The 19,544-nt window shown below is 44.8% G+C and overlaps 1 protein-coding gene and 1 long non-coding RNA gene across 2 annotated transcripts; one reads left to right on the top strand and one right to left on the bottom strand.

Annotated features, from left to right (window-relative positions):
* Nucleotides 1-89: 89 nt before the first annotated feature.
* Nucleotides 90-8,294, bottom strand: LOC121824171 (uncharacterized). Its single transcript, XR_013045979.1, has 3 exons — nucleotides 7,288-8,294; nucleotides 5,184-5,282; nucleotides 90-788 (listed from the first exon to the last, which is right to left on the bottom strand). It is a non-coding gene; the product is annotated as an uncharacterized LOC121824171 (long non-coding RNA).
* On the top strand, nucleotides 4,682-19,127 carry Aqp4 (aquaporin 4). The gene is made up of 5 exons (XM_006983039.4): nucleotides 4,682-4,952; nucleotides 8,289-8,703; nucleotides 10,318-10,482; nucleotides 10,976-11,056; nucleotides 14,849-19,127. The coding sequence occupies exons 1-5, from the start codon at nucleotides 4,918-4,920 to the stop codon at nucleotides 15,125-15,127; spliced, it is 975 nt and encodes a 324-aa protein (XP_006983101.1). The 5' UTR covers nucleotides 4,682-4,917; the 3' UTR covers nucleotides 15,128-19,127.
* Nucleotides 19,128-19,544: the final 417 nt, after the last annotated feature.

Here is a 19,544-nt window from a genome sequence, read left to right as displayed (position 1 = left end):
TTTTTTAAGTGACTGAGGGACAAGGTTTTGCTGTTGTTTTAGTTATGTTTCTTTCCCCATGATTAAACACAATGATCAAGGCAACTTGTAGACGTTAGAGTTTATTTGAGCTTATGGTTCCAGAGGCATAGGAGTCCACTGAGGCAGGGAAGCATGACAGCAAGCCACAGGCATGGCACCCAGGGCCGGAAGCTGGGAGCGCACATCCCAACTACTAACACAAGAGATAGAATGAGCCAGAAGTGGGGGACAAGGCCTCAAAGCCCACCTCCAGTGACATTCTTTATCCAGCAAGGCCTTGCCTCCTCAGCTCCTCAAACAGAACCACCAACTGGAGACCCAGGCACACTTCAAATTACCCCAGATGGGAATGCTTCAAGAAGAGGTGAGTGCCCAGATGTGTTTAAAGACAAATCAGAGAATCATGTGACAGAGACTGGGAAAGGGGTCACCTTTAAGACCACCAAGGTAGGGACTGGCAAGATGTAGCAGCATGGGGTCTCTACAACAGGAACACAGGCCAGGGTGCAACAACATACACAAATCACTGGAAAGGAGACTTCTGGGACCTGGTGAATTTCCTCAAATGTGCCTTTCTAAATGCAGGAGAAAAGGAAGTGCAGAGGAGGAGGAAAGGGAGGAAGTTCTGAGTTCAACAAAGTTCATCTGAGCACATTCTTCCTTGCTTGACTGCCGCAGATCAGTTACTTTGAGGGAGTCATAGACTCTAGTAGTCATGAGCTACTTCTGCGCTGGAAAACGTTCCGATACTGACATCACTGTAAAAGCTTAAAAAAAAACAAAAAACCCAAGGTTATTTTTTTTTTCTGCTCAGTCTGCCATATCGTGGTAAGCACAGAATTTTAAAACACCTGTTCTGCTCTTGCATATTGGTTGGGGAGGGAGTGCTTGTCTGGGGTATGTGTGTGTGTGCATGTACATAGAGTCCAGAGACCAACATCAGGGGGCTTCCACAGTAGGTCTCTACCTTGTTTTCTTTTCAGACAGGGTCTCTCACTGAACCTGCAGTTCACTCATTGGTAGACTGACTATGAACACACCCCTGGGCTCCTCCTGGCCCCTCCTATTGACACTGGAATTATAGGCACACTGCCATGCCTGGTTTTTATGTCGGTGTTGGGATCTAAACTCAGGCCCTCGGCTTGCACAACAGCCTTGCCGAGCCCTCTCCTCAGCCCATGATCTACTCTTGAAACTGAATCTCTGTTGGTCTGTTAAGTCCCTAAGGATTCTGAGCTGCTCTGGAGTGACCATCACGGGTGACAGTGACCACCAAAATGCTGCTTGAGCTCGAATACAGTCTAACTAATTCAAACTTGGAACAATCTGTACTCTAAGCTGCATTTGGATGATTAGCTAGTTTTTCAACCTGGTCCAGCTCAGTAGATCCCAAAGCTCTTGGCTTCCCAGCAAACCAATTTTCCCCTGCGGTGTCTACACTGCCCCTAAAGCACTAGCCACACTCTGAACTGTCATATTAGCTGGGTAGGAGATAAGGAGCAAGAAAAGCATCCAGTCACCCATCCACATTTCTGCTTTTTTGTGCAGGCTGCAGATGAAACACGGTCACTCAATAACGTCCTTCTGTTTCTCTCCCTCCCTCCCTCCCTCCCTCCCTTTCTTTCTCCCCACTTGCCTGGACAGGGGAACCCTAGACCCTTTGGAGGACCGCCAGTCACACCAAAAGAATCTCTTGACTATTTTCCCAGGGAATTCCTGCCTTAAATGTCAGCAGAGCACAAGTCCGCAGCAAAGGCTGTGGCTTACAGGTCTGAATCAAGGAAAATGAGCCTGTTCTACCGACTAGGAAACCCCAGCCCGTCCACGAGGCATGGGAGAGAGGAAAGATTAATTTTTAAAAGATTCTGCCTTCGCTGGGAAGCAAGTTTGCTCACCTCCACTTCAGCATGCTGAGCCGACAATCTAATCCTTGCTGTCGTTTAAGCACTGTCTTTATCTGGCTCCATGAACGGGGACAAAAGCCGGAAATCACCAGGAATTATGACCATAAGACAATGCCACACACACACACACACACACACACACACACACACACACACACACACACGCACACACACACACACCAATACCTCGGTACCAGTTGGAGAGTGACTAGTAAAGCAGCACAAAGCTTTACTAGTCCTTCACTGTGGCGGTTTTAGTGGCTGTAGAAGCTGCTGGAGTTGTTTCGTTCATGTGTTTGTTTCTAACGAACATACTGACACATCAGACCTGGGGGAGGGGGTGCGCCTGATGCCAAGATTTGTGAAGAGGAAACAAGATTATTGTTTCCACCAGGCTAGAGACACTTCCCAACTGGTACTGAGGCATCGGGGTGTGTGTGTGCGTGTGTGCATGTGTGCATGTGTGCGTGCGTGCGTGCGTGCGTGCGTGTGTGCGTGTGTGTGTGTGTGTGTGTACGTGCATGTGCATGTGTGTGTGTCTGTGTGTGTCTGTGTGTGGTGTGTGTGTGTGTGTGTGTGTGTGTGTGTGTGTGTGTGAGCTCCTGTGTGTGCCCTCCTGCCTCCACCTCCACAGTTCTGCGATTGCAAGCACATGTCACTATGCCTGGCTTTTATGTGGGTGCTGGGGATCAAACTCAGGTCCTCACGCTTACATGGCAAGCACTTTGCCAAATGAGTCATCACCCAAGCCCTGTCAGTCCACCTTTGAAGGACTTGGTCTCTTAGCCCTCAATGTGGGGAGACAAATGAATTCCGACTGTCCTTTGCATCTAAACCCAGATCCGCAAAGCTCGGTTTAGAAGCTGTTGTTACTTTGACTAAATTTCCTACCTCCTACTGCCTGGCCACCATTCCCTCAAGCTTTCTTCCTAGGCTGTTTTCTGCACCCAGGTCCACAGGCAGACCCACAGGAAATGTCTGTGTATCCAGGCAAGAAGCTTGCTCATTGCACTAACCTGACACTGCTGTGGGAAGACGAGAAAAGCCAACTCAATTACAAATGGGACAACCATGCTAATAAAAACTCCCTCTGGTGGGTAAAGAGTTAACCCCTGTCTGCTCAGCCACTATGCAGAGTACCAATGAGGGTAAGAGGTGGTGCCAATAGAGTGGCTCCTCCCTTGACGGGAACACTCACCCCTTAGGAACTGGACTGTCAACACATCAGCAGCCAGAGAAAAGGGAAACCGTGGCAACCAAGTCTTGCTGGCACTGTGTGAGGTGGTAACGGGAACTGCCAAGGCCATACCCAGCATGCTGATGAGCTCAGGGAACCTGCAAAGAAGTTGTCCCAGCACCCCACGGCCCCATGAAGTACCTGGCCCTGTGAAGTCCTAGGCCTCGGTACAGGGTGTGTTCACAAAGCACCACCGAACTCATCAGGACTCCTTGAGTTCAGATACCTCATAATGACCCTGGCTCCATTTTCTCACGTTCAAGGCAGTTACACTTAGCACATCAGCCTAGAAAGTCAAGGGTTTTACTAGGGAGGAAAATGCACAGCTTTTTGAAATCTAAACAGTAAACCTCAAGAGTTAATATGAAATGCTTCAAAGGGTCTGTGCAGGTTCTGGGAAACTCTCCCTCCCCTCTCATCAGAATATTCTGATTTCACAATGAGCATCGAGCAACAGTACTCTGAAGAAAGTCTATGCAAGTGTTGTTACCTGAGGATTACTGAGAAATGGTATTAAAGTGCTCCTCTAGAATTCCCATTCAAAAATTTAATCCCTTTTCCTAAGGAGAGCTGAGAGCTTTGTATATGTCGCCTTGTCTCAAGCAAACAATTCAGACACCCAGACAAAAGATGTAAAAATGTAAGAGTCTTTCACTTCTAAATGTCTTTCTTATCATGCTGCATACTGAAACTATTTAGAGAGATATACATACACACGCACATGCGCACACATACACACATATATGTCTTCAATTTGAAATGAAGAAATCAGTTGAGAGCCAGAGAAGCCACAAGTAGAACTGTTTATTACAGTTTTAATTGCAGAGTTGAGCAATGAATTCCTGATAATCATTATGTTGATTAGACATCATTGATTAATTATTAAGATGCACTTATAAACCAGGAGTTAAGATTATTCCTTTGATATGCATCTATGGTCTATCTAAGGAAAAAAATTGTAATGAGGGCCTGATGGGGCATATAGATATTTCCCACCATGTAGCCATGATGTAGAGGGGACCCACACTCTGCTCAACTCCCTGTTATGACAATCTTACAATCCTCAATAATTTCGAGCACTGTGTCCTGCACTCATTTTGAATAGCAAAGTATATAGTCATCCCTGTCCCCAGGTTTCCAAATACTAAATTTTATCTACTCTTCCCAATAACTCTGTTCTTATCTAACCCCTGTGTTTTTAAAATCTGCTGCTTCATGTAAAGAAATTATTATAGTAATCATTATTATTGGACCGAGGGAGTAAATACTGTAAGTGGAGTTACAGCTATATATTATCATTATCTTCTCAGCTCACACATTTCAAGTATAACTCACTGGCTATTTGCCACTCGAAAGTTAATGTCTAGCTCACAATTCATCTGAATTGCTGGCTCATACAAACCCACTTTCTAATAGTCGTTCAGTTTCAATAAGAAACCAACAAGGCAAATCCTCCCCAGTTCTTGGTGATCGGAATAATCCAAATAAACATGCAGGGAAGTCTTCACTTGAAAAGATTAGTAGCCAAAGAAATATGTCAGCAAGTGCTTTGCATTCCTGAAGTGCCCTGTGTCTATAGCGATCAGGTACAGGGACGATTTCTAGTTCAAATATAACTTAGTGATTGCCACATGGTGCAGAATCTTTCCACCCCTACACTCCAAAAACCCAATCAGACAAGTGCCCGTAATCTGACTCCCAGTTCACTGGAGCCCAGGGGCAGGCGATGAGAGGCGCACTCTGGCCAGGGACGGCATGAGTGACAGAGCTGCAGCAAGGCCACGGTGGGGGTAAGTTCTCCGCTTTAGGGAGACGGTGCCTCTGAGCACTAACCACGGGACTCTCTCTTTGCAGATATCCATGTCTCCTCAGAATCTAGAGCCTGACAACAGGACAGGTGGGGTTCTTTTAAGCCTGGGGACCAAGTTTAGACACAAGATAAGCAGAGAAAGGGGGAAGAAAAGGGATGCTTTTCAGCATGGGAAATTGCTCTAATACTTTTCATTAGAAAATTCACTCACCCAGGAACTGTCCAGGAGGGGATGAGACAGTGTACTCAGCTAGGAAGTCCTGTGTCTGGTTCACTGCTGCCCGGTCCTATCAACAAACCCCGCTTTGTTCTGGAATGTAAACACAGCAGGGCACATTGATGGTGATCGTGATCGTGGGGCTGTGGGCGATGCTGGTGCGATTCCCACAAAGACAGAGGGGTACACACATGCTAGAGCTTTTGAGGTCCACAGCTGGCTGAGGCTGTTTGGGGAGATCGGATGGTTGTGGGTTTTGAGAAAAAGGGGGAGCAAAAACCATTCTAAGGTCTCTACTTAGGGTTCGCAGGTTTGGGTGTTTTGTTCTTTTTTTAATTTCTCTGACTGATGAAGATTTGACATTCAAAGAGCAGCTGGGTTTCTTGCGCAGGTCTCTGGAGAGGGGGACAGGTGTGCGAATGAGCAGGGTGAGGTGACAAAGGGTGTTAGACAGAGGCTGGCCTTTTCCAGGACCGCCTCCCCTGGGTGCTCTGCGACTGAGCAGGGACTGTTCCTGCCCACCCAGCTCCCTTCACTTCCTGCCTGGTCCTCCTCCTCCGTGGCGGGCTGTAGAGGACAGCGCTTGTAATAGCCCTTTGCCCTCTGCCACCTGCCTCCGACCTGGGCTGCTGGTGAGTTCAGAAGTGATGCTCCTCATTCCTTTCCCAATGTGAGCTCTCAGAGCTTCTCCCTCGGGGGACCTGCCTAATGGCTCCCCCGGTCCCCTCTCGGCCTCATTCCAACTGCTGTTTTTGTCTCTGTATTATCTTCCTCTAAGGCCGACGTCAACGTTATCCCAGCTGGGGTCCTTCAGAATTGCATGATTCACTTAGCGGGTCTCACTTGGGCAGGGGACATTGGGGTGTAGCTGGCTGCTCCCCCGGGGTGTGTGAGCATGAGCACAGCTTGCTTTCCCTTTTCAGGTCAGAAGGAAAGCCCCACTGTCAAACTAACAGCAAAGCAGAAATCTTAAAGGTGAAGAAAGCTTCCCAGCCTGTGTCATGCCGGGCTAACTCACTGGCCACATGGAACCCAGGCTCCCTAGGGCAATCAGTGATGTTCAAAAGATAAGAACCTCACAGTGTGTGTGTGTGGGCGGGGAGGTGACAATTCGACCCTCCTTGAGCCCTTGGTTTTCCAGCCAGCCCTCTGTACAGTCTGCTATGCTAAATGCTGCCTATCTGTCTTATTACAGACCAGGGACAAAAAGGAATGTCTTAGGTAAGGAGGTAACTGGGGTGACTGCCCTTCCAACAGGGAGTTTAACAATTTCTGGCTAAAATAAGTAGTTGCATTGGTGTCTTCAAATCCGACCCTCTTCAACTCCGAAGATCTAAGAAAGTCAGTAAAAAAGGTAGTCTCAAGAGGAGAGCGACTCCCTTCCCAAAGGCTGCAGGTGGCATCTCTCATTTCCTGACCCCATTTGGACCTGCTCCCTCACCTCCACAAGCTCCTCAAGAGGGGGCCATATAATGCTCCAGGGCCAAGCCCATGGGAGAGGAGTCCTCAATGAGAAGCACCATAACCCTCCCCACAGAGCCTCTGCTCTGTTTCCTGACACGCCCCCTTTTTCTTGCTAATCTTCCTGGCTCTGCACCCTGTGGGTGGGTAGACTGCAGGGGGCTGGCTCTCTTACTCCAGCCTCCAGGAGTTTGGGAGGGACAGGTGTATTGGAGAGATGCCCCACTAGTTGGGGGACAAAGGAGCCCGAGGAGGATGAGGCACTCTTCTGCGTTGTAAACCCTTTTAAAAGCTCCCCTCTCTGGTGCCTGCCCCCTCTGACGGCGACTTCTGTCTGTTCACCTGGCCACGGCCTGGGAGCCTGGCACCAGCCTGGAGGGCCCACAGCCCCGCCCTTCCAAAGCCTCTCAGGCTCCCCACTGGGGATTGCGATTGTCACGTCCTGGTGCTGCAAGCCCAGATCTGCCCAGGGGCTGGGGCGCAGATGCCCCTCTGGCTCCCAAGCTGCTGCCACCGGCAGTTTGCCACCTCCTCGCTCAGGGCAACAGCAGGGAGTGTCTCTGTCCCTGCGGAGTCCCTGCCTATCCCCAAGGCCCACGCCAATTAACAGGAGCAGCTCTGCCCTCCCAGAGTTTACCTTCCCGAAAGACAGTTGTGCTGTTCTAGCTTCCTTGCAAATCTCCAAATCCACACGCTCTGGAGGGTAGGAGTGGATACAGCGCTCTCCAAATCCATGTTCAAAATGCCTCTTTGAAACTACAAAATACAAAACTGGAAAAGATCTGCCTTTTTAAGATATGTTTTTCTTCCTTGTTCAGAAAAAAAAATTTTTCCCTTTATTCTTCAGAAAGATACATTGTCTTTATTCTTCAGAAATGTATACATAATGAAATATGAGAACAACCACCCACATTGTCACCCCATTCAACTCTCCCCATATTTCCGCACCCCCACTCCCTGGGATGGCCTCATCCTGGCTCACAGGAGCTGCTGCTTGCAGCAGACAGCAGAGGGTGCAGAGATGCTCAAGAGGTGCTGGGAATCGGTCCTACACTGAATGCCCTACCCCCTTTTATTCCGACTGATTTCTTTCATGTGTGTGATGGATGTTTTGCCTGCATGTATGTCTGTGTGCCACCTGGGTGTAGTGTCTGTAGATGGCACAAAAAGGGGGCTTTGGAGCCTCTGGAAGCGGAGTCACGGGTAATAGATTGCCACCATGTGGGTGCTGGGAACCAAACCCAGGTCCTCTGGAAGAGCAGCCAGTGCTCTTAACTGCTGAGCCATCTCTCCAGCCAACCCCCTCCCCTTAAACTGAGTGCCTGAGGAGACTAACTCCCAGTTAAACACATCTTACTCTTAAGCTCCTAAGGAACTTGGTTGAGATAGTTCATTTCTAGGGACAGCTGGGGTTGCTGTCCAGAGACGAGGAAATTGAAGGATCAGAATAGCAACCTCTTGGCTACTAATTAAGGAGACTTCCAGAAGCATTCTGTCTTGGTTTGCAAAGAATGTTTAGTAGCCCATCCTCAGCCTGCAAGACTGAAGGCCTTGACCCCCTCTGCCAAATTTCAGCGCCCCTTCCAGCTGGAAAGCCGGGTTGGTAGCTCCTGATTCTCGATGTGTTCTTCCTTCCAGTAAGTGTGGACATTCGTGCAGCAGAGAGAGGATCATGGTGGCTTTCAAAGGGGTCTGGACTCAAGCTTTCTGGAAGGCAGTCGCAGCAGAATTTCTAGCCATGCTTATATTCGTTTTGCTCAGCCTGGGATCCACCATCAACTGGGGTGGATCGGAAAACCCCTTACCCATGGACATGGTCCTCATCTCCCTCTGCTTCGGACTTAGCATTGCTACCATGGTGCAGTGCTTTGGACACATCAGTGGCGGCCACATCAACCCCGCTGTGACAGTGGCCATGGTGTGCACGAGAAAGATCAGCATTGCCAAGTCAGTCTTCTATATCGCTGCGCAGTGCCTGGGCGCCATCATTGGAGCTGGTATCCTCTACCTGGTCACACCACCCAGCGTGGTGGGAGGCTTGGGCGTCACCATGGTAAGAACGCTTACATTCTTGTTTCTGTGCTAGAATTCCAGGCTGTGTGCAAACTCTGCTGAAAGGTGACTCAGTGGCCGAGGGGCGTTCCTCAAATGGTTTGATTAAGGAGTGCTTGCCTGGAATGCAGGAGGTCCTGGGTTCTAGTCCCAGCACCACATATATGAGATGTAGTGGCACATATCTACAATACCAGCACTTGGGAAGGAAAGGTAGGAGAACCAGAAGTTCAAGGTGGTCCTTACCTATGTATCGAGTTCAAAGCCAGTCTGGACTATATAGAAACTTGTCTTTTAAAAAAAAGAGTGGAAACTTATTCTAGTGGTGTTTTATTTTTTTTTTTTTTTTTTTTTTTTTTTTTTGGTTTTTTCGAGACAGGGTTTCTCTGTGTAGCTTTGCGCCTTTCCTGGGACTCACTTGGTAGCCCAGGCTGGCCTCGAACTCACAGAGATCCGCCTGCCTCTGCCTCCCGAGTGCTGGGATTAAAGGCGTGCGCCACTACCGCCCGGCTCTAGTGGTGTTTTAAATGCACACAGAAGAGCCAGGCACGGAGGATGGGGGGGGGGGTTGCCTATAATCCCAGCACTTGGGAGACCAGGGAATGAGGAGCATCAGGAGTCAAGGCCACCCTGGACTATATAGTGAAACCCTGTCTAGATAGAGGAAAGCTATTGAGAGGACATTATTATTTACTATTGAGTGACTTAGACATGATTAAAAAGGTCTCAAAATGCTTTGTGTTGTCTCTCTCTCACTCAAGTAACGACGAGTATGTTTTTCTGAGACTGGGTCTCACACTCATTATCTAGCTCAGGCTGGCCTTGAACTTGTAGCAATCCACCTGCCTCAGCCTCCTATGTGCTGGGATTACAGGTGTAAATCAGCATGACTGGCTTGACTGTATTTTTAGCTTAAGGCCTTACAATTATTTGTTTCCTAGCAAGGCCAACAATTTGTTGCTTTTCGTGTAGGGGACTTTAGATGATCTGCATAAAGAGTCACGCCTTTAATCTCAGCACTCAGTAGGCAGAAGCAGGCAGATCTCTGAGTTTGAAGGCACCCTGGTCTACAAAGCAAGTTCCAGGACAGCCAAGGCTATACAGAGAAACCCCATTGGAAAAAACAAAAACAGAAAAGGGCGAACCCACAGTCATTGGATCTCCACTTTACTCTTTGTGGGTTGGCAGTATTACTGGGTAGCTCAGCACCAGGGCTGGCTTTAAACACCGGGCTCATGCTTTAGTTGAGATACCTAGGAACTAATCTAAACCTAATCAATGGGTCTAATAATTGCTTTGTAATATTATAAATCTCTGAAGAGCGTCTTTTACGCTCTAAGTGCAGCAGGAACACATTTTGCTTGTGTTGCTAAAAACAACATTCAGTGAAAATTCAGTCACTGTAAAAGTAATTATCTGTAATGGCCCAAAATGAGAGTAAATTGATTCCTTCCTTTTAGGAGGTAGAAGGCATGAAAATCTCAGCCTGGGCTTGGTAGAAGACTCAAGTTAACCATCACTTCCAATGCAGATAAAACGACCCTTCAAACCCATTCATTGTTGTAGACCTAGACTCTTGCTTCGATTCTGATGGAGTATCTTTCTGTCTCTCTAGGTTCATGGAAACCTTACTGCTGGCCACGGGCTCCTGGTGGAGTTGATAATCACATTCCAGTTGGTCTTCACTATTTTTGCCAGCTGTGATTCCAAACGGACTGATGTTACCGGTTCAATAGCTCTAGCAATTGGATTTTCCGTCGCAATTGGACATTTGTTTGCAGTAAGTTTTAAGTCCATTTGAATAATTGATCATCTCACTTAGCCTCCCCCTGAAGCAGGCCTGAAGATGCTGTTTACAGCTAGAGCTCTCTTCAGCTGTTTTTAGTATCAATCAGCTGAGAACACTGTATTGTTTCCTAGGACAATCCTCCTGTAGCCTTTACCAATGTAACCAGTGACCTGGCCAGCGCAAAAACGCTGCAACATCTGCATTATTTCAAGAGTAAGATTTCAGTGTTATCTTTTCAGCAGAGAGGTACATGCTAAAAAAAATGGTCTGCCAACTAACTGAACATGTACCATGCAGATTGTGCCACAAAATCCACAGCTCGTTCAGATCCAGCCGTGTGTGTTGACGTTAAGTGATCCATCACTTGGCCAACTACAAAGCGGCTAAATCTCAGTGTTCCTCTGAGGAGAGAGCAACAAGTTTCAGCAAATGTTAAGAGCCCTGTTTCCAAAATGTCTGTGGTTTTGTTCTTTTTTCCCTGCAGATCAATTATACTGGAGCCAGCATGAATCCAGCCCGATCCTTTGGACCTGCAGTTATCATGGGAAACTGGGAAAACCACTGGGTAACTACTAAATTGACATCCCCACCTTCCTGAAGTTAGGAACAACTGTCCACAAGACTTTTTATTGGCATAAATTAGCTAACTAGTTTCTGTGGCTTTCTCCCCAACTCCAAGTCTCAGCTGGTTATTGCCTCTGTCACCAGGGGCAGAGAAAAGCCTAGCAGAGTCCTGTACAAAAGATCTCAGTATTCTGTTCTAGGTCTTCACTGACAGTTGGGTTTCCTTGAACCATTAGTCTGGACATAGATCTGACAGACTGCAGCAGAATACTTGGTACATAGGGTTTCCTATGTAGAATAAATTTAAATCCTAAGGGGGTGCTGAATATTAGTGTTTAAATCATTGAAAGAAAGCCTTCCCAGCAACAACAGAAATTGAAGTTATTATTTTAAAAGGAATACTTTAAAGTATTACCTATGACAAAGGTTTTTAGCCATGTTAGTTTACATAAGCATAACATAATTAATAGCACAGGAGCTGGAAGCATGGGGACCATGGATCACACCGAATAAATCATGTAGATGTTGATGCCATTTGTCACCACAGCTGTGTCTAGAAAAACAAATGAGCCCCAAGAAGGTGCACCTTTTAATCTCAGGACTAAACCTTCTTGTCAATCTGGGCCTAGAGTAGTGAGAGTCATAATCATTTCTGTTTCAATTGTTTCTGTCAACAAAAGAATTTATATCCTTTGAATCACAGGCAATTGTGAAAACCACTCATACATTAACTTAAATAACCTACAAAATATGATATATATATGCAAGCTTAAAATAGACGTAACTTTTATTGCCATTCATATATTGTGAATGTGATTTTACATTTTGTAAAGTTATGAATGTAACAATCTGTTGTTTGTGCTTTGATCTTATGCATGTGGCCGCAATGGATTCAGCCACAACTGCTCAAGGATGGCATGACCCAGCAACAAGGAAAATGTCACACATGACTGTACAAATTGCCTCATACAAAATGTGTACTGAGCTGTTAAGACAGAATTTGGGCACAGACATGCAAAATCTTGATCCCCAAAGTCATTTATTGGACTGGTCATTTTGCCACTGATGTTTCTGAAAAGACTTACTATGTTAACCTGGAATTTGCTTTCTCTGTGTGTGTGATGTATGTAGGTGTTGTGTGTGTTCATATGTGTGAGTGCAGGCACATACCTGCCATGGCACGTGGCGGTCAGAGGACAAGCTTAGGGATCAGTTCTCATGTCCCACCGTGTTTGCCGCAGAGTCCCTTGGTGCTCACCACAGACCACCAGGCTAACCGGCCTGGAGATTCTCTTATCTCTGCTTGCTATTTCCTGTCCTCACAGCAATTACAGACACGCACTATGGTGTCTTGCTCTTATGTGGGTCTTAGGGACTCAAATCCAGAACCTCACATTTGTTTTGCATGGAGACACTTGACCCAGTGAGCCGTTGTCCCAGCCCCCAAATGGAAAATTTTAATGTGAAGTTTATAGATTGTCCAATAAATGGGCAGGTTTTAATTAGGTAATATAATGACAATTTAGGAGGTTTTTTTCTAACACTTATGTAGTTTATGTGTTTTTCTGTTTTCAGCAGTAAAATTATTCATAAAAGTTGAAAAATACTTTAAAGAACACATAACTAACTCTGTTTGGGAATAGCAATTTGAGCTTTGAGAACATGGGGCCAGCCGTCTCCTCCAGGGTTGGGGAAGGGTAGTGATTGTTTAACAGTGCCTGTTCTCCTTGTGGACTCGGGGCCTGTGAAGTAACACCGACCTCCTGCGATCTTACCAAGGGAACAAAGAGCAAAGGCATTCAGAGCAGGGCTCTCGTTTCTCCTTTGAAAGGGTACAGGGAAGATAAACCCGCCTTTGGGCTCTTTCATGTTCAAGATAAGGAGCTTGGTTGGTCCAGCAACTCTCCCAGCTATTTCCCTGTTAAGGACATGTGCTCAGCTTCAGGGGGAAGCTTGGCTCTCCTTTAGGCTCTACAGAGAAGATGCCAAGTACAGTTAATTTCCAGATGGCATTTTAAGCGAGACATAGTTATAAACTTTTTTTTCAAGTGAGAGAGCAAACAGTAAGTTAGTAAAAGAGTGTTCTGAAGTCATGTAAACCAGACATCTCAGCTCAATCATTTAAGTATGCTATCTTAAGTACGCTTGTGACCTCTCAAACTGTCAACTTTCCAATCCACAAGAATGTATGTTTTAACAATATCTGTATCAAAGGTTATTAATGAGATAAGAACCGTGCTCAGTACAGTCCGTTATAGTGCTCAGTAAACAAGGGATTGGTCCCAGGTGACTCGGTTGGATGAGTGCCTAACGTTCTATAGAGTGCATGTGCTCTATAGTACACGCTCCAGCCTAATCAGACTGAAAGCTCAGTTCATTCTGGGTGCATCACGGATGTGATAAAACATGCTGTTTACTGAAACTTTGTGGAATCACTCACTCATCCCTACCTAGTCACCAGCCCTAAAGTCAGCAGAGGTCGTCACTAAAGCACTATGCAGAGAGAAACACGCTCCAATGAGAGCGATGAATAAGCTATAGTGTTTCCTCTGCAATAAAGTCACCGAATTTTACAGAGGAAACGCATCTAATTAATAACAGCCAAGTCATACACAGAGCTTTAAATTGTCTAGGAAGCAGGAACTGAACTGGTTTCCATGAGCGAAAAACCACTAAGTGGTATTTCATTTAGTCCTCACAGCCGTGTGGAATTTATATCACAGCCCTGCTTTGAAGAAAGTAAGGCATAGACGTTGGGTCACTCGTGGCATAATTTAATCTCTAAAGTGCTCGCCCAGCATGCAGGAAACCCTTGGCTCTCTCTGCGGTACCATACACACTGGGCATGGTAGCACAGGCCTGTAATCCCAGCCCTCCAGAGGAAGAAACTGTGGGATGAGCAGTTCAAGGCCACCCTCGGCTACATAGTGAGTTTAAGACAACCTGGGATACAAGAGACCTTGTCTCTAAATGGAAAAAGTTCCTGATGTAAGCACTCAGAACTGCTAAATGGTGGGGTGTGGACTGTATTCATTATGCCATACTGAATAACAAATACCCTGAATGATAGAACTGCACTATGATCTTGATTATACAGAAAATCAAGGTAAGGCTAATCAACGTTAATATAGAATACATAAGAGAAACATGCTCCAAAAATTGGTTTTTCTTCTTAATTTAAAGAATTCCTAGTAGAGTCTGCTTAATTTGTGGAGCCACCAGAGAAGAGCTATTTTATGATAAGACTTACCACAAAGTTGATAAGCCTGATGTGACAGTACCCACTAATATTTTCAACACTCATGATGCTTAGGGTTGAGGAATGTGAGTTCAAGGCTGGCCTAAGCTATGTAATGAGTCTTTTTTTTTTTTTTTTTTTTTTTTGGTTTTTCGAGACAGGGTTTCTCTGTGTAGCTGTAATGAGTCTTAAGAGCAGCCTGAGCTAGACCTTGTCTCAAATAAATTGTCATCATCATCATCATCATCATCATCATCACCACCACCACCATCAGAATATTAAAAATATAATATTAAAATAAAGAAAATAGAAGACATTATTCTTTCTTATTTTATGTTCAAATGTTCTTTAATAATTTATGGATCTTTTGTGTAGATTTGGTATATTTTTTCATTTATTTTCAAATCCATCTGTGTGTGTGTGTGTGTGTGTGTGTGTGTGTAACACAGTTGCTGCTTTAATTCAAGTCAGTTAGATTCTACATTCATGGTTATCCAGTGAGCCCAGTTTTCACTTTTCTCTACTCCTCTCCTCTCCTCTTCCATCTTTCCCCAGATATATTGGGTTGGACCAATAATAGGAGCTGTGCTGGCGGGGGCCCTTTATGAGTACGTCTTCTGTCCCGACGTGGAGCTCAAACGTCGCCTTAAGGAGGCCTTCAGCAAGGCTGCGCAGCAGACCAAAGGGAGCTACATGGAGGTGGAGGACAACAGGAGCCAAGTGGAGACGGAAGACTTGATTCTGAAGCCGGGGCTGGTGCACGTCATTGACCTTGACCGTGGAGAAGAGAAGAAGGGGAAGGACTCCTCTGGAGAGGTACTGTCCTCGGTATGACTAGAAGCTGGCACTGAGAGCAGAAGAGACTCCCTGGAGCTCACCTCGGACTTCCTGCCCCCCATCAAGGAGACAGATTTGTTATAAGTCAGCCACCTGCAGGTTTCCCTTGTCACATCTTATTACTCAGTTTAAGCAACACGTATTTTACTAGTGTCAGTGGGGGGAAGAAGAAACCTATAATGAATATGAAATTTTAAAACAGATATATTTTTTAAAGTATACCCAAAGCAAATATGCAACTAGTTTATTGAGTTCCCTTTCAATAATTACAACTGAAAATGTGTACCAAGATTTGGTCAAGTCTTGCCTGACAGAGCATATGGGCACCTCTGGGATGAAGTTGGTGTTGCCAATCCTCACTTTAATATTGACTTCATTGGATTGATTTAACAATGACAAAATGCAGTATGTCACAGTGCTGTGCTCATTCAAGACAAGAAAAGTAATAAGTTCTTTCATGAGCCATCCCTTATTTATAACTACCTCAGAGGGAAAAAATTAGCAAGGGTCATTGCTGATATGCCATTTGTATTTATATGGCAAATATCTGACTGGCAGACCCAAGCCCAGTTCATTATAATCCTTCTTCCTCCTCAAACTCCAAGAAACTATAGAGCTAAAGTCAAGAAATCTGGAAAGAATATTAATCTGCCGATGCGTTAGTTCCGTCTAATGGAGCATACACATGGGACATCACTGAGGTTCAGGATAGACAGGCCTAGGGAGTCTGGTGGGAGGTGGGGCCTGACAAGTGTCAGAGCGAGGGGAACCTGTCACCAAACGACTGTTCTGTTTTCAGTGCTGAGTCTTAAACGCACCACACAAGACTAACCACCTAAGCTTCCAACCGCTTCATTTACTTTGTAAAATTTATTGGCAAAACTGGGGAATTCGTTTGTCATTCTGTTGTCCATATTGAAACACTAGCTGAGATATTTTTGACAAGATCTTGACAAGCTGAATCATGCCTTTCTTTGGTGTCCAAGCCCTGCTTATTCTAGATGGTGTAAACTGGTCCTGCCCCATCCCGGCCTCTGATGCTGTCTCACTTCCCATGACAACTGTAGGTGATCCTCACTGTGAGTGTATTAACACTTACAGTGGATTAAAATACGTGGTAGACAAGGTACAGCATGGTTGCCGAATAAGGGGGTGAGGAGACCACCTCTGTCTCAAGCTCCAGTGAGACCCACCTTTCCTACTGCTCCTAGCTTAATGTGTTTTTAAAGTATTTATCCTACTGCCTGGTTTATTTGTTAAAACCATTTGTCTTTCCCATACTGCTTTGCCGTCCGCCAGTAGAATGCTCTGTGGACACCCCAGTTTCTACCATTGTAACTGTCTAGCCTAGCATTTCTCTTAGACATCACACTACAAATGTCAACTTCGCTAAACAAAACTTAGTAGTGGGAGAGAGAAGACCCATCTCTGTGAGACTAGCGAGCTTGAAAAGAGCCAATAATCAAGGGCTTTCTTCTCCAACTGTGTGTGACTTCTGATTGTTAATGGCAGTTTTGTGTTTGTGGCAACGAGATAATGGACCACTATTAAACCCAATCCTCTTCGGTGCTAGGAAACTGGTGTGCAAGTTCCCAGACAGCTACAAGACTAGCGTACGCCTCTCAGTGCCACCTGCAAACTTTACAGTAGATGCTGTCAGCCCAGGCTCCTTTTTCAGGGCATCGAATATGCTACACCAGAGCCTAAGGTCACTCTCTAACCGAGTGGCACTCACAGAGCCAGGGCATAAGCCTCTCAAGGGTGGTTTGTGCCCATTATTTCAAGTGTCTTCACAATACGCCACATAGACCTAAGGCCAGGGTGCTTCAGTTCAGAGGGTGATATCGGCCATCAACAAACGTGTCAGGTCAACATCAACTCAGTTGACAGGAATGGCCGAGCAGATTCCTGATGACCCTGGCCTGTGGTTATTTCTAGTGTTGCTGCACAGTTTGCTTCGTGTGTACTCACTTAACACTCATTTCCGGTGATAGCATTTGAAATTGTAGGGACTGAGAAACAGTGAACCATGGCAACTGGCATGGTGCCAGGCACACAGTAGGCAATCAAAACAAGCATGTTATTTGATAAAAATATATGACTCTCATTTGGGATTTAAGAATACCAATAATCTCTAATTTTTAATGTTGCCCAATATTCAATAAAAGTATAATCTCCAGTATCGTCACAGGCCACATGGAAGTGAAAACAAAGGGCGTGATTTTACAATCTGTTGTCTAGGGGCAGAGGGTGAAGGCTTCAGCGTGCTCTATCTTTGCATAGAAGACAATATGTCTGAATTTCACTCAAGGCTCTGCCAGGAAAACAGTAATGAAATTGTACCTTTCTAATGACATCCATGCAGCAGGGGTCTCTTGCCTTGTGGATGGCACCAAATTATCCAGTGTATTAGGAGATCAGGGCTTTTTCCTTTAATCCCTTCTTATTAATGAAGTGCACAGTGCTGAACAGCATAGTGCTGTTCCCAAGGGACGGCTACTGACAGACACAGCAGAGAGATCAGAAAGGAAAAATCAGGAAGACATAAAAGATTTATACGCGCCACGGAACGACGCCAACTGTGCTCCCTCAGGAAGAGGACGCAGACAGCCCCCAAATTTCAACGTGGTCCATACACTGAAGATGCACATCGTCTGTCAAAACAGTGGAGAGGGAGTCATGCTTTTAAAGATTCTGAGGGTTTCTTTCAAATGTAGGAGTCAGATTTTAGATGCATGTTTCCATTTTCTTCCAAAACTTCTATTTTTTTTTTTACACTACAAAGAAGTGTTTTCTGGAGCCTAAGTCACTGGTGGTTTTAATTGCTTCTATCATTTGACACTACTCAGAAGTCCTTTTCCTTGCAATGATCAGAGGGGTGTGGTACCACAGCTCACAGACACTGCTGGCCAGAGCAACTCACTGTTGAAGATTCCATAAGGAGTATAGAAATCTCTGGAAAGTGTGCATGATTGAAATGAGCTGACTTATTAGAGATCAATTCCAAAAAGCACCACAGCTCTTCTAGATGAATCCAGGCAATGTGTGCACTAGTCTAACTTCATTGATAGAAGCAAAATTCCAAAACAGAGTAACAGATTAAAATGCTGGCACTAATCCTCGTGTGGGCCTTTGCTGCAACATGTTGACACCCTCCTCCAATGTCACATATGAGCCAAGCACTGCCTCTGTGACAATTGAATAGACAATAGTCTAAAAACTATAAAAAGTTCTTATCATAAGACTACAAGATATGCAAATCTGGAACATTTTGGACCCGATAGTAATTACACCTTTCCCCAGTAAACTGACAGAGTGGAAATTATTAGGAAAGCATGGTTACTATATTAATAACAAAACTCACTTTCTTTACCTCGAATTTTCTGAATTCATGTCTAGGTTTCAATGCTTTTCAGAAAATCCTAATAACACAAACCTTTGAAAACCATAATTCTCAGAAGTAAATGTTAAACCTTTAATTTCAAAAATCAAAACAGAGACTACTCATTTTTTGCAAATAATTTCCCATGGCCTGTGAAAATACATACCCAACAAATGTTCTACAATATATGCTGTGAACACTGAATTTAAGAGCAGTTATACTGTTACTCTTTTAAGTCAAGGATCAATAGCTAAAAGATACTCCTAAGTTATATAGCCCATTGAGATGTATTCTTAGATTCTTTTAGGATTAAGTAAACATGCAATTTATGAAAATATATAAACAATTATTTATCATTTTATCACCCAAATCACAATAAATCTGTAATGTATGATGAACCAAGCAAAATAAATGTATGGTTATATTCACAATTATTTATTAACTGAAATGTTATTCCAACATTAGAGTTAATGTTAAAGAGATTTAAACTGTAATGTCTAATATTTGGAAAAATCTATTAAAAAAATTAGCAGTGTGGCTGAGTTCCATGTCTTCTGTTGCAGATGGTATTACTAGACTCACACAAATAAATCTTCAAATGTTTTTAAAAGTAAACTGTATATTTGGTGGTGTTTTAAATTCAGTTGTAGTATTTGCACTCCCATTAAAATGAGCAGGAGGTTTTGATACGTGAGTATAATCTACACCAAACAAAATGGTGGTAGATCCCATGAAATCATTTATAATTTGTGAAAGCCTGCAGAGTTTATGGGGTAGGCCCTGATTACAGACAGCGAAGATTGGGTTTTCATTGGCTTCGTTCATAATGTCCACATCTGCAAAATAGAGTATAGGACATCAGCTATCCTCACAGTGAATCCAAACACAAAGACTCCAACAACTGACAGGCGCTGCTACATGGATGGTCTACCTCCAGGGTGTTTAGCAGCTCCTGTCCATCCAGATGGATAATATATGTGCAGTAAGCACTTAGCACCCTCCCCCCACCCTACTCTTGGTTTAAGGAACATC

This window comes from Peromyscus maniculatus, chromosome 19 (genome assembly GCF_049852395.1).
Source record: "Peromyscus maniculatus bairdii isolate BWxNUB_F1_BW_parent chromosome 19, HU_Pman_BW_mat_3.1, whole genome shotgun sequence".
Classification (NCBI taxonomy): domain Eukaryota; kingdom Metazoa; phylum Chordata; class Mammalia; order Rodentia; family Cricetidae; genus Peromyscus; species Peromyscus maniculatus.
This window is presented reverse-complemented; position numbering and strand designations above follow the sequence as displayed.

Excerpts from the sequence above, each read along its gene's own strand:
- Aqp4 (XM_006983039.4), top strand. The coding sequence starts at position 4,918 with ATGAGTGACAGAGCTGCAGCAAGGCCACGGTGGGG. Across the intron at positions 4,953-8,288 it reads GCAGCAAGGCCACGGTGGGG|TAAGTGTGGACATTCGTGCA; the intron begins GTAAGTTCTCCG and ends TCTTCCTTCCAG. Across the intron at positions 11,057-14,848 it reads GAAACTGGGAAAACCACTGG|ATATATTGGGTTGGACCAAT; the intron begins GTAACTACTAAA and ends ATCTTTCCCCAG.